Source organism: Nycticebus coucang, chromosome 21 (genome assembly GCF_027406575.1).
Source record: "Nycticebus coucang isolate mNycCou1 chromosome 21, mNycCou1.pri, whole genome shotgun sequence".
Taxonomy (NCBI): Eukaryota; Metazoa; Chordata; class Mammalia; order Primates; family Lorisidae; genus Nycticebus; species Nycticebus coucang.
Window position 1 is genome coordinate 29,899,073 of NC_069800.1, and position 15,320 is coordinate 29,914,392.

Here is a 15,320-nt window from a genome sequence, read left to right on the forward strand (position 1 = left end):
TTAAACAACACACCTCTCCCCCTTGTTACTACAAAGAAATGAAGATAGAATGGGAAATCATTGCAGCCATTTTTGCATTTGCAAATATATGAACATGCGATTTTTCTAAGTATGCCTAATAGAAACTGCCCAGGGCTGCCTGGTGAAGTGTGACGGGTGGGGTGGGATAGAGAATCTGGGGAGGATGTATAGACAGTGGCTTGGACTCTGTTTCCTTCATTCTTAACTAAGCAGCTCTGTTTTCAATCTGCATTTGTTTATGTTTAATTGGTTTAATCTAAATAAAGGTTTGCATACTTAACATGTCAGTAATAATGGGTGCTCCTAGCTACTCGGGAGGCTGAGGCAAGAGAATTGCCTAAGTCCAAGAGCTGAAGGTTGCTGTGAGCTGCGATGCACTCTACCAAGAGGCGACAAAGTGAGACTCTGTCTCTAAAAATAAATAAATAAATAAACAAGAAAATAAATCTAAAAAGAAATAATGGGTGCTATGGAAAGGTGAGAATTTCCTGTAAGTATAAATTTTGTTTAGGGGCTGGGTGGGCGAGGCAGGGCAGTGGGGCAGAGAGCATCTGGGGAGAGTGTGCCTTGAATAGGAAGGAGAAAGAGGATTCTTTTTGAGGGTCAGATCCCTGTGGGACTCTCTGCACATCCCTTAACCCGCCTGGAATTCGTGCCTTGAATATACCAGGTCCTCAGTAAAGTGTTTGACAAATCAGTGAATACAGATAGAGTTTCTAAGGAAGGAGACACAGTTTACAAGGGTCTTACCGTGTTTTCCTGGAGACTAACTCTAGGGGAGTTAAGCTCACAATTAATTGTCTAAAGAAGCTCCAAGGCAGTAACAACTGAAAGGAATGATCTCACAGATTAGTAGCAAACTAAAAAGAAGGAAACAGAAATAGACCCATTACTATCTGTCTATTATATTTATTTGTCTAATCTTCTTCAATCAGAATTATTTTGCATAATATATGCCTAATAACACCTCAGCTACTGAAAGAAAAAAGGGGAGAGAGAAATGCTTCAGCAGTGGATAAAACAATCTTGTCCATTGACACATGAAATGCCAATGTGGGCTCTATTTTTTAACCCAGGATTCACATTTTAAGTATCCTTATTAGTTTACTTTTAGGCTAGGTTAGGAATTGGAAATAACCTAAACAGACTTGATTTGCCTGACTTTGAAAACATGTATTGAACCCAAGCTAGCTAATATTTTTCTTTGGTTCTGGTTTCAAATGGGGAAGTATGGTTAATTATAGCTTGCATCATACCTTGGAAATTGTAGCATTTATATGTTGATGTAACTCTCCTGAATGTAAAAGGAGGACTATGTATAGGTCAGGGGACATCTGTAAATGGATCCAAAGCATGTTTGGCAAGGCAGAAAAGCCAAAAGGAAAAGGGAAAAATCACATTACCTGCCAAACATTCAGGGTCACCTGCCAAGTGCTGCCTTCACTTCCTCTAAATCTGTACTTGTGTTTGCTCTTCAGCCTTTTACATAAAACTCTCTTTAAATTGAGCCTGTAAAATTTTAGCAGAGAAGTGGGAAAGCCTTTAAGAGATCTCAGTGTAATTATTTCTGGAAAACATGTACTTAAGGGTACGATGGCTTCTTCATCATACATTTTTAAATAGGAACTGTACTTAATTTTGTATTTTAACATTTTGGGACAAATGTGGATAATTTCTACAGATTTTGGCCTTTAGGTTATGTTATGAATTGTTTCTGTTCTCAACTGCAAAGATCTACATCACAGTAGCCAATTGTGTCACCTACTGGTACATGATGCTATTAAACAAATGATCCCACATTCAGTGATTTAAATCAACAATCATTGGCTCCCATGAAAGTTTGTGTCAACTAGTTGTCCGGTGACCTAGGCTTCATACTATCTGGGTGGCTGTTCTCCAACTTTCAGGTCCAGCTGGGTTTGGCTGTGATAGAAAAATCTGTTTTTTAAATATTTATCCTAGGGCCCATGCTGAAGGGGAAACATTACTTGGGGGATGCTCTCCTCATGGCAATGGTAAGGTGCAAAAGAGTAAGTAGGAGTATACTAGGTTGCCTAAGGCCTGTGCTCTGAAGTGACATTCTGCCATCTCTGCTCACATGTTGTTGGCCAAAGTGGGTGGCATGGCCAAGGTCAAAATCAAGGAATGGGCAAATATGCTCTGTTCCTTTTTGAGAGAGAAACTATGAAGTTACCTTGGAAAGGGAATAGGTTTTGAGATGTGTAAAGGACCAGAAACAATAATGCAATCTATCAGATCAACCTCCATGAAGATCTTGATTTTCTAGTGTTAATCTGAGCCCACCATTAATTATCAATAAAGACAAAGGTTTTCAAGGTGCATATGGTCCACCTTGTTGGTGGGACTGCAAGTTAGTACAACCTCTATGGAAAACAGTATAGAGATTCCTTGAAGAATTGAAAGTAGACCTACTATTTGTCCAGTAATCCCACTACTGGGTATCTACCTCAAAGAAAAAAGAATCATTTTATTAAGAAGACACCTGTACTAAAATGTTTATTGCAGCACTATTCACAATTGCAAAGATGTAGAATCAAGCCTAGTGCCCATCAAAATGTAGAATATGTATACCACGGAGTACTATTCAGCCATTAAAGAGAACAAATTAAAGCCTTTTGCTATGATTTAGGTGGAACTAGAGACCATTATCCTAAGTAAAGTATCATAAAACTGGAAAAGCAAATACCACGTGTACATACTATTAAACTGGAATTAACCGAGGAGCACACATGTGCACAGAGGAATTAGTGGAAATCAAGCAGGAGGAAAGGAGGGGGCAAACACCTATCTAATGGGTACAGTGCACACTATTTGGGTGATGGGCACATTTATTGCTATGAATCAAGGCATTTCAAAAGTGATCTATGTAACCAAATACATGTGTACCCCCTTAACACTTTGTAATAAAAAATAATAAAATAAAAGTGAGAAAAATATTTTCACAGAGAATTCTGTAATGAAGTTTTATAGCTATGTCTGTACTTTGTATACAACCACTGCTTGCACATACTATTTGAGTATGAATTTTAACTGATTTGTAATGAGCAATGTTAAGATAATTTATATCAATAAAATATGTTATTTACTTTTATGCATTTTAGAAGATATAAAAGGTTGAGTGTTTTAAAATTATATTTCTAATTTTTTTGACTATGATCTTTGAATTCGAATGTCAGGAATGGGAAAAGCATCCTTGGATTTTGAAAGAAACATAAGCCTTTTAATTCAAAATTTAGTTGTTTTTTTAGTTGGTAGCCTTTGTACCTCTTTTCTTTCAGAAGGAAATAAATAACTTTATTGCAGACCACAAACCTATCAGTTTCTTTAACTCTAAGCCTTAGTTGGATGTGTTGGTGGTTTGGGGAGGTGGAGTTTAATACACGGTAACAATTCAATGCCAATCATGTCACATTATTGCCCTCTTCTCTCCCCAGATTGATGCTTTGCCAGAAATTGTGGAGGCTGTGGAAGGGAAGGTAGAAGTCTTTCTGGATGGAGGTGTGCGGAAAGGCACTGATGTTCTGAAAGCTCTGGCCCTAGGTGCCAGGGCTGTGTTTGTGGGGAGACCAATCATATGGGGCTTGGCTTTCCAGGTAATTGCACAAAGAGAGGAATGTATAAAACATGGTGACTGGACAGTGAAATGAATGAAACAAGTCACACTGACTTACCCAAAAGTTCTTTATCTTTTGCTTGGTTAGGGGGAGAAAGGTGTCCATGATGTCCTTGAGCTACTGAAGGAAGAATTCCGATTGGCCATGGCTCTGAGTGGTAAGGCTCACCACTCTCATTTACAACTTTCTTTTCCTTCTGTGGTTGGTAAGGCAGGCTCCTTGGTGGAAGTGAATCAGAAGGGGAAGAGAGTGGAATCATATAGGGCATATTACATTTGAAGTTGTATTTACAGCTCCAGCACAGAGCTGTCTTTGAACTGAGAAACTCTACAGCATGCTTCTACAGCAGTCACTTAGCCTCTAACTTTGACAGCCTTATTAGGAATATTCTGGGGAGGAGGAGTAATCAAGGGTGGATACTACTTCATATTCATTCTTATCTCATGACACATGAACACATAAATCTAACTGGCTAGTCAACACCCCCTCTTGAATGTCTCAGGCGAGTCTCATGCTCTATCTGTTTGAACCTAAGGGGCTAATGTTCTCCATTCCACCTGTTCCACCTACAGGCTCTCCAATCTCCTCTCCTGTGAACCCCACAGTTTCAGTTGCTCAGGTCGAAAATCTTGAATCATTTTTGACTCTTCCTTTGCTTTCACACTCTCACATCCACAGGGGCTCTGTCTTCAAAATATAATCAGAATCTGGCCTCACGTGAGCTGTCATTATCTCTCTCCCTGTGTATATTGTGGGTCTGCCCCCACGTTCTCGCCTGTCTCTTCTCTCCCAGCTCTACTCTGATCATGCGTGGCAGCCAGAATGAGCCTCCTAAACATGCATTCAGACTATGTTACCCTTTGTGATCAGCATCCTCCTATGGCTCTTGGTTTACACAGAGTCAAAGCCAATGTCTTGGCAGTAGTTTTCAAGGCCACCTGTGGTTTGACCCCACTTATCTTTCTGATCACAACTCGCCTTCTGTCACCCGTCCTCATTCCCCACAGGGCACATGCCCCTCCCTGAGGTCACTTGTCTATGTCGGACATGTTTCCACGTTGGAGCTTTTGTATCTCCATGTCCCTCTGCCTGGATGCTCTTCACCAAGCTTTGCAACTATGTGAACAACTTCCTCATGTCCTGTACATACTTTCTCAAAGTGCCTCACACTGATTACTCCGTTTGCAATAGCAATCCTTCCTCCATCCATCTGTTCAATGTCTACTTTTCTTTTTTTATTTTATTTCATTCTTTGCCCATGGCACCTCTCATCTTCTATATAACATCTACCATAGAAATCACCTTTTAAATTACGTTCATTATGCATTATCTAAAATGTAAGATGCATGAGGCAGGGGTCTTTGTTGCCTTCATTGCAGTATTTTCAGTGCCTAGAGCAGTGCCTGGCACACTACTAATAAATATGTGTTGAAAGAATGAATAGATAAGCTATGCTGTTATTACTACTGACTGTTTTGAATTGGACTCAGAATGTAACCCTGGCTGCAAAGTATGGTTTTGAGTTAATTATCAACTTCCCCATTTTGGGGTAGTCCATACTTTTCTACAGTCCATATGATCCAGATTGCTGCATAGACAGAACTCCCCAGATAAATGGTCCACTCACCATTGTGTTGAGTCTCTGCAGACAGAGCCTCAGTGAGAAGAATGCCATTCTGTGAATCCTCACTATGCATTTTAATTTGCTACAGACATATCCTAAAAGAGAGCTTTCAGCCGTTGACTCTCTATTAAATGTGGCAGAAAGAATATACTCTTTGTGTTAATAAAAATATGTGCCAGTCATCTTGTGTTAAGTACTGTTTAGGTAATAAAAATGGTCTCATGCCACATAAGATTTGGCAAGCCTACCTTGAATCATAAACCTTACATTTGTCAAATTTTACATTCCTTGGGAAAACGATTACCTGCCTGATTATTATTGCATTCATTTCATATTAAATGTGTGCATTATTTTTTCAGGGTGCCAGAATGTGAAAGTCATCGACAAGACATTGGTGAGGAAAAATCCTTTGGCCGTTTCCAAGATCTGACAGTGCACAATATTTTCCCATCTGTATTATTTTTTTCCCCAGCATGTATGACTTGACAAAGAGACAGTGTGCAGAGGGTGACCACAGTCTGTAACTCCCCACTTCAATACAAAGGGTGTCGTTCTTCTCCAACAAAATAGCAAATCCCTTTTAGTTCATTGGTTTTGACTTTTCAATGGGTGTCCTAGGAACCTTTTAGAAAGAAATGGACTTGCATCCTGGAAATATATTAACTGTTAAAAGAAAACATTGAAAATGTGTTTAGACAACGTCATCCCCTGGCAGGCTAAAGTGCTGGAAAACAAAAGATATCCTTTGGTAAAGCTGGAGGTAGTGAATGAGGTTAAAAAGTGATGATCTCCCTGTGTGTTAACCTGCATTGTGTTTAGACTCTTTCAAGCAGTGGTTCTGAGATTGTAAACTTGGGTTCACAGTGTCCAAAGTCCCTGATTCAAACACAGAGAAGGTAACAGTGGATGGAATTTAAATGTGCTGGGGCTGATCTGTGAGACTTCTTTGAAGTTACTTCCAGTCACATCTCTAACGTCTCACTGTATCTGAATGGTTTATGATATATATTACTTTTTGATCAGAAAGAAATAAACCGTTTAATTTAAAGAGTCTGTCTGGTCTGTTGTTTTATTTTATTTATTTATATTACTTATTGAGACAGAGTCTTACTCATCACCCTGGGTAATGTGCTGTGGCATCATTGCTCACAGCGACCTCAAACTCCTGGACTTGAGCAGTCCTCTTGCCTCAGCCTCCCAAGTACATGGAACTATAGATGGCCATCACTATGCCCGGCTGGTTTTTCTTTTCTTTTTTTTTTTTTTTTTGAGACAGAGTCTTACTATGTTGCCTTCGGTAGAATACCGTAGCATCACAGCTTACAGCAACCTTAAACTCTTGGGCTTAAGCAATTCTCTTGCCTCAGCCTCCCAAGAAGCTGGGACTACAGGCACCCGCCACAATGCCCAGCTATTTTTTGGTTGTAGTTGGTCTGGGCTGGGCTCGAACCACCAGCCTTTGTATGTGGCTGGCGCCCTAGGTGCTGAGCTACAGGCGCAGAGCCATGTTTTTTCTATTTTTAGTAGAGAGAAGGTCTTGCTCTTGTTCAGGCTGGTCTTGAACTTCTGAGCTCAAGCAGTCCACCTGCCTCTGCCTCCCAGAGTGCTAAGATTGTGGACATAAGCCACTGCACTCAACTCCAATTATAAAACATTTTAATGTCTGAATGTTAATTATCTGCTCATTCTCCTTATGTGGATCCCATTAATTCTCTGATACCTTCTTGTTCCTTTTTTTTGTTCTTCTGTTTCATCCTGCCTCGTAGTCACATGTGGGGATATAACGTGTGTGATGTGTGAGGACCATGAGAAATGAAAACGTACCCCCCACCCCGTTCAGACAGCAGGACAGAAACATTGTCCTTCTTTGCCAAGTTTTCCTCTTAAGCAGTCATGATGCCTTTTATTTGCTATTTCATGGCATACTTCTGTGGGCATGGGGACGTCCCCAGGTGTATTACCCTGTGATTTGATCCAACTCTTTCTGTCCCAGGCCTCAGGACTCTGCCAGGAGTGGAAAGCAAACATCACCGAGCAGGTAGTAGAGTCAGCAGCCAAGGACACATTTAGGGGACATGAGGAGGTGGCGAACAGGACAAGGTGTGATGCTGGGCTCCAAGCCCCCTGTCCAGTTTCCCTTGTCAAACGGAGCTTCACTTACAAAACACAAACTCAGTGATTAAATTATTAAGGATTTTAAGCCAACAACCACAGAGCCTCAAAACCCAAGCCTGTTTCTGAGCAGGGAGCACTGTGGACTACCCGTGAAATACTGACCTTGTGACTTTCAGATTTATTCCAAAACCAAACATTTGACAAATTGGAGGTGAATTTGGTAGCCAAAGTAATTCTGCAGTGGACTTCTCAGCATCTCTCTGGTTGTTCAAGCCCTGTGAGGTACTGAATGAAACAATTCAGAGATTGATCACCTTAAAGTGTGGTAATCAGTTTATGGTTTATAGTTTTATTGTTCATTATTATTATTATTGTTATTAGAGACAGAATCTAAAAGGCAAAAGATTTATACAATCTGAAGAGAAACCAGAGTAGAGACAGAATCTAGACAGGCTAGATAGTCGTGACTTCAGCCTAACTCACAGCAACCCCAAACTCTTAGGTTCAAGCAATCTTCTTGCCTCAGCCTCCTTGGTAGCTGGGACTACAGGTGCCTGCCACAGCTAATTTTTCTATTTTTATTAGAGGCAGGATCTCCCTCTTGCTCAGACTGGTTTTGAACTCCTGAGCTCAAGGGATGCTCCCATGTCAGCCTCCCGGAGTGGTAGGATTACAGACATGTGCCACTGTGCCCAGCTTTTATTATTTTATCATTCTTAGATCTCTCCCTCTCTTTCATTCCCTCTCCTTCTAAACAGCAAGGCATTACTAAGTACTAACGTGGACACAAACACACGTTTTCTTTTGGAGATTATATCTAAATATGATAAAGAAAAGTCACTTAATTTGATGAAAAGGAATAGTTATCCTTTAACTTTTTCTTCAAATGCAAAAAGAAAATATTATTGTTATGTGATCATTTTATGATTTTCAATTAATATTAAACAATGACTTGGTAGATAATAGGCACCTCTTTGTTTCCCCCAACTGATTCAGAGATGCCTTTGATGTTGGCATAGCACGTCCCTTTTGGCTACACTCGTAAGTTTTCAGAAAATAAAAATCCAAAGTGGTGTTTTTATGTAAGTTTAACGCAAGTTACAGTGAGAGTGGGGATTCATGGTATTAGTTTGTGAATTTCTAATCATTTTTATGATTCCCAAGGCCATGATATCTCTTTGAATATAGATTTTCATTTTTTTCTCTTTTTTAAAATTTCAGAATATTACGGGGATACAAATGTTTTGGTCACATCAATTATTTTTGTAGTTTGAGTTAAAGTTACAGGTGCCTATCACACAGATAAGGTGCATAGCATCTGTTAGATGTGAGTTTACGCATCCACCGCCCCCCCCCCGTCCCCTTCCCACCTGCCTGATTTCCAATGGCTATTGTTGTAATGAATACACGTAAGTTTTGATTAATTAGTTCCAACTGAATAGTGAGTAAATGTTGTGTTTGTATCTCCAATCTTGTGATACTTTATTGAGAATAATAGTCTCTAGTTTTATCTAAGTTAATACAAGAGGTATTAGTTCATTATTTTTTTAATGGATTAGTAATACTCTGTGGTGTATATATATATATATATATATATATATATATATATGCTGTTCATTTCCTCAGAGTTGGGATGTATCTGAATGACTTATGTCTGATCATTCCTCCGCAATCAGAAAGAGATACAGTTGTCTGTTTTTATTTTTTATGAGTGACATGAATCCAGTGACAGCAGTACTAAAATTGAAAGTATTCAATGGTTCAAAGCAGAATGAGGCTGTGTTGTTGGCACGTCCCCTTCCAAGGGGTTTTGTTACTTACACTTGATAGTTCTTTGAGGAAGTCAAAAGAGTTGGCTTGAGTTTCTTGAAAAATGCCAAAGTTCAGTAATAGGAAACAAATGGTTTCATATAGGCTGAGTCTGCTTTTCTCATGTATTCTTTAATGTATATAGTGCTCTAGATTGGTGCTTTTCAAAGGTTAAGAGAGCACATAATTAGCTGGAGGGCTTGTTGAAACAGATTGTTCGGCCCCACCCTCATAGATTCTGATTCAGCTGAATGAGCCAGCTGTTGGGCGTGGGCTATAAGCAGAGGCCGTGCCCACCTTAAAAGGCGAGCTGCACCTTAGCCAACTGATTCCTTTTGTTAAATTTTATTTCTTATCGAGGTATAAAATGCATGCAGTGCGGTGTATAAATTGTTCAAGCCTATGTGTATAGGTGAAAAAACTTTACATATACGCCCATATGATCACTACTCAGATCAAGATGTAGAGTATTTCCATCACCCCCAAAGTATCCCCTCCACCAGAAGTAAACCTATGCCAAGTTCCATTGTCAGTGATTGAGTTTGACTATAGTCTTGACCTCCATATATGTGGAATGATATAGTATGTTCTTTGGTGTTTTGTTTCTTTTGCTTAACATGGTGTGAAAGCCCTTTATGTCATTGAACATAGTTAATTCTGCTTATTGCTCTGTTGTAATCCATTACTAATTGATTTTTGGGAAAACGTAAATTCAGTGTTATTTTATTACTTTTCATAAAAAGCAAGACATCTAGAATTTTTATGTGAATGTTTTAAATGTTGTCAAATATTTCATGTTTTGAACATCAAATAGGTCATGTTAAACATGAATGTGGCCCACATGCCACAAATTCTCAATCTCTGTAACTCTTACCTCACAGATGTTTTCCCCATGGCTAAAATCACTCTTATGTTCTGACACAGAATCATGTTTGAGACCTGTACCAGTGATGGGTGTCTGCCAACAGAAATTGCCAGAACCTCCTTTACTTAAGCTTGTTTATATTCTGCTACCTGGAAGAATGTGGGTGTGAAATAGTTTTGATTTTTTTTTTGTCTCTTTCTACCAGGGCTGGGGAGCACAGGTTTCTGGGCTTGTAGGAACAAATTAAATGGTATTGATGCTTCCTAGCGTGCAGATTACAAACTACTTTTGGATCACTGCTGTGTTATTCACTCACTTGTTTATCTTGCCAAAACATTGACATTTGTAAAACAGCTTTAGAGGTTTGTGGTGGATTAGGATAGCATGAAAGGAAGTTGTGGCTTCTTCTCAAACAGAAAAACTTTTCTCTTCATTGTAAAATTCATAATTTATTTACTGTCTGATGGATGATGCTGCATGTTAGTTGCATAGCAACAAAATAAAGTTTGACTGTTTAGGCAAATTTGCAGATTTCTTATAAAGACAGGAGACGCTTTCTGAACTTATATCTGCTTCAGTGTGGACTCTGCCACATGCCAATTATAGAACAACATCAGGATAAAAGTTTATTTTAGGTAATATAAATGTTAACTGAAATGATAGAAAGCTATTATTATGTTTATGTGATGGGAAATCTTGCCTTTTTTAAAGATGCAATTTTCTCTCCTGACTCAAGTTGAATTTGAGGAATAGGTATCTTCTTCCTTCCTAATGTGCTTAGCCATAGTTGGTTGGAGAAAATAAAAAAAAAATAAATTTTTAAAAATTCAGTTGTCTATCTGCTTCTCTGCTGGTATCTTTGTGAACTTAGATGATAAGCCTAGGTTCATCTGAAAAAATTTTTCAGGATCATGTTTTAAAAAAAATGAAGAATTGTGTTAACCTGAATGATGATGCCAAAGTAAGGGCTGGAATTGAAGTGAGCCATACATTTGATTTTGTTTGTTCCTTTAATTCAGCAGCACTTGGGAAAAGAACCTGGCTTGGTTGGCTACCAGGTCAATCACTGGTTAGATCATTTATCTTTAAAGCTGATGTGTTTTCCATTAGAGTTGAACTCCCAAATCTGTTTCTGAGATCTTCTTATTGATAGAGTCGTCTGTGGGAAGAGCCTTTTTATGTTAGACTAGAGTTCATTTACTAGAGTTCCTTCACTCAGTGAAGGACAAGGCCAATCTGTTGCCTGAAAATACTGGATTAGGATCCCGAAGATCTGAGTGGTCAGTCCTGTGGATTCTCCACGAGAAGCAGAATGACTGCTGTGTCCGTCTACCTCCCTGAATCATTATGAAATAAATAGCATGGCGAGATACATTAGAACACAGCATGCATTACAAATCAACAGTCAAAGGAAAATGTTCTTTTTTAAATTATTAGTTTATAGATTCGGGGTTAACAGAGGAGTTTTGTTGCATGGATATACTGCAAAATGGTGAAAGATAGGCTTTTTATGTAACTATCATCTGAACAGTGTACAGAGTATCAATACCCCTTTGGTGATTTCTCATCTCTCACCCTTCTTGGCCTTCAGTGTCCAATGTTCCACTCTCTATGCTCAGTAATTAGCTCCCACTTTTAAATGAGAACATGTGGTATTTGACTTTCTGAGGTTTTTGTACTTAGGGTAATGGCCTCCAGTTCTGTCCATATTGCTGTGAAAGACATAATTTCATTTTTTTCTGTGAATGAGTAGTTTTCCATGGTGGATACCAGTATGCACCACATTCTCTTTATCCACTCATCCATTTATAAACGCTTAAGTTCATTCTATGTCTTTGTTATTGTGACTAGTGTTGTGATAAACCTATGAATGCCAATATGCTTTGGAAATGATGATTCCCTTTCTCTGAGTAACACTCAGTCGAGGGGTTGCTGGATTGAGTGGCGGTTCTACTTTTAGATCTTTGGGAAATCCCTATGCTGTTTTCCATAGAGGTTGTATTAATTTACTTTCTCCTCAACAGTGCACAAGTGTTGCTTTTTCTCTGCATCCTTACCAACATCCATTATTTTTTGACTTTTCAATAATTCTGATTCGTGTAAGATTCTATCTCCACATAGTTTTAACTTGGATTTCTCTGCTGATTAGTGATGTTGAGCATGTTTTCATGTCTTTGTTGGCCATTGGTATGTCTTCTTTTGAAAAAAATGTCTGTTCATGTCCCACTCTTTAATGGAGTTATTTGGGTTATTTTGTTTAGTAGTCTGAATTCCTTTTAGATTTTGGTTATTAATCATTTGTCTAATGCATAATCTGCAAATGTATTCTCCTTCCCCCCATTATATAGGTTGTCTATTTACTCTGTTGATTATTGCTTTTGATATGCAGAAGCTGTTTAGTTTAATTGAATACTAGTTGTTAATTTTTGTTTTTGTTGCATTTACTTTTTGAGGTCTTAGGCATAAATTCTTTTTTTTTCCCTTTTTTTATTGTTAAATCATAGCTGTGTACATTAGTGCAATCGCCTGTACCCATTCTAAGATGCACCATAGATGTGGCCCCAGCCATTACCCTCCCTCCACCAAAACCTCCCCCTCCCTTCCCCTTCCTTGGCCCTCTCCCCATAGTCTTGTGCTATAGTTGGGTTATAGTCTTCATGTGAAAGCTAAAGTTTAGCTTCATAGTAGGGCTGAGTACATTGGATACTTTTTCTTCCATTCCTGAGATACTTTGCTAAGATGAATATGTTCCAGCTCCATCCATGTAAACATGAAAGAGGTAAAGTCTCCATCTTTCTTTAAGGCTGCATAGTATTCCATGGTATACATGTACCACAATTTGCTAGTCCATTCGTGGGTCGATGGGCACTTGGGCTTCTTCCATGACTTAGCAATTATGAATTGGACTGCAAGAAACATTCTGGTACAGATGTCTTTGTTATATTGTGACTTTTGGTCTTCTGGGTATAAACCTAGTAAGGGAATTATAGGATCGAATGGCAGGTCTATTTTTAGGTCTCTAAGTATTCTCCAAACATCCTTCCAGAAGGAACGTATTAGTGTGCATTCCCACCAGCAGTGTAGAAGTGTGCCCTTTCCTCCACATCCACGCCAACATTTCTGGTTTTGGGATTTTGTTATGTGGGCTACTCTTACTGGGGTTAGGTGATATCTCAGAGTAGTTTTGATTTGCATTTCTCTGATGATTAAGGATGATGAGCTTTTTTTCATGTGTTTGTAGATCTTGCGTCAGTCTTCTTTAGAGAAGTTTCTCTTTAAGTCCCTTGCCCACTCTGAAATGAGGTCACGTGTTCTTTTCTTGCTAATAGATTTGAGTTCTCTGTGGATTCTGGTTATTAGACCTTTATCGGAGGTATAACCTGCAAATATTTTCTCCCATTCTGAGGGCTGTCTGCTTGCTTTACTCACTATGTTCTTGGCTGTGCAGAAGCTTTTTAGTTTGATCAGGTATTTTTGGTACTGCTTCAATTGCCTGGGGAGTCCTCCTCATAAAATATTCACGGAGGCCAATTCCTTCAAGTGTTTTCCCTGCACTTTCTTCAAGTATTTTTATAGTTTCATGTCTTAAGTTTAAATCTTTTATCCAGTGAGAGTCTATCTTAGTTAATGGTGAAAGGTGTGGGTCCAGTTTCAATCTTCTACAGGTTGCCAGCCAGTTTACCCAGCCCCATTTGTTAAATAGGGAATCTTTTCCCCACTGAATGTTTTTAATTGGCTTGTCAAAGATCAGATAATGGTAAGTAGCTGGATCAATCTCTTGATTCTCTATTCTGTTCCAGACATCTACTTCTCTGCTTTTGTGCCAGTACCATGCTGTTTTGATCACTATGGATTTATAGTACAGTCTCAGGTCTGGTAGTGTGATTCCTCCTGCTTTGTTTTTATTGCTGAGTAATGTTTTGGCTATTCGAGGTTTTTTCTGATTCCATATAAAACAAAGTATTATTTTTTCAAGATCTTTAAAGTATGACAATGGAGCTTTAATAGGAATTGCATTAAAATTATATATTGCTTTGGACAGTATGGACATTTTAACAATGTTGATTCTTCCCAGCCATGAGCATGCTATGTTTTTCCATCTGTTAACATCTTCAGCTATTTCTTTTCTTAGAGTTTCATAGTTCTCTTTGTAGAGATCTTTCACCTCCTTTGTTAGGTATGCTCTCAAATATTTCATCTTCTTTGGCACTACTCTGAAAGGAATAGAGTCCTTGACTGTTTTTTCGGCTTGGTTATTGTTGGTATATATAAAGGCTACAGATTTATGGGTGTTGATTTTGTAGCCTGAGACATTGCTATATTCCTTGATCACTTCTAAAAGTTTCGTAGTATAATCTCTAGTGTTTTCCAGATATACAATCATATCATCTGCGAAGAGTGAAAGTTTGATCTCTTCTGACTCTATGTGGATACCCTTGATTGCCTTTTCTTCCCTAATAGCAATGGCTAAAACTTCCATTACAATGTTAAAGAGCAATGGAGACAATGGGCAACCTTGCCTGGTTCGTGATCTAAGTGGAAATGATTTCAATTTAACTCCATTCAATACGGTATTGGCTGTGGGTTTGCTGTAGATGGCCTCTATTAGTTTAAGAAATGTCCCTTCTGTACCAATTTTCTTAAGTGCTCTGATCATGAAGGGATGCTGGATATTATCAAAAGCTTTTTCTGCATCAATGGAAAGAATCATATGACTGGCCAAAGGTGGGACAATCAGAGCAGCAAAAGTAATAATAACTGCAATGGGTTAAAACATGTATAATGTGTTTTTAAAAATCTTTGAGTTCACAATGACATTGGGAAAGAAAACCTCATTGGTCATAGTTGGAAGATGTTAGAAAAACAATGCATTTTTAGAAAAACTGGTAGGGAACCAAAAAGAATCAATTGTACAAATTGTACCTCAGGATAACCTAATATTGATGGGGGGAGATTTCTCTTTATATGAGCCTGTCCAGTAAAAATAACATAAAGAAGAAATATAGGAATAAATCTAAAAAAAACAAAAAACAGAAAGAATCATATGGTCTTTATTTTTGAGTTTGTTCATGTGCTCAATTACATTTATAGATTTACGTATATTGAACCAGCCTTGAGACCCTGGGATAAATACAACTTCGTCATGGTGTATAATTCTTTTGATGTGTTGTTGGATTCTGTTTGTTAGGATCTTATTGAGTATTTTAGCATCTATATTCATTAGTGATATTGGTCTATAATTTTCTTTTCT

The 15,320-nt window shown here is 38.4% G+C and overlaps 1 protein-coding gene across 5 annotated transcripts in view; it reads left to right on the plus strand.

Annotated features, from left to right (window-relative positions):
* The window catches only part of HAO1 (hydroxyacid oxidase 1), a 154,075-nt gene that overhangs the window by 106,932 nt on the left and 31,823 nt on the right, over window positions 1-15,320 (plus strand). For 3 of the 5 annotated variants that reach the window (XM_053574538.1, XM_053574537.1, XM_053574540.1), the window contains exons 6-8: window positions 3,477-3,635; window positions 3,744-3,813; window positions 5,640-5,674. In XM_053574538.1, coding sequence (XP_053430513.1) covers window positions 3,477-3,635; window positions 3,744-3,813; window positions 5,640-5,674 — 264 coding nt within the window. Of the gene's footprint in view, window positions 1-3,476; window positions 3,636-3,720; window positions 3,814-5,639; window positions 6,337-15,320 lie in introns of those variants that run through there. The other 2 variants (XM_053574539.1, XM_053574541.1) reach the window with 2 other exon arrangements.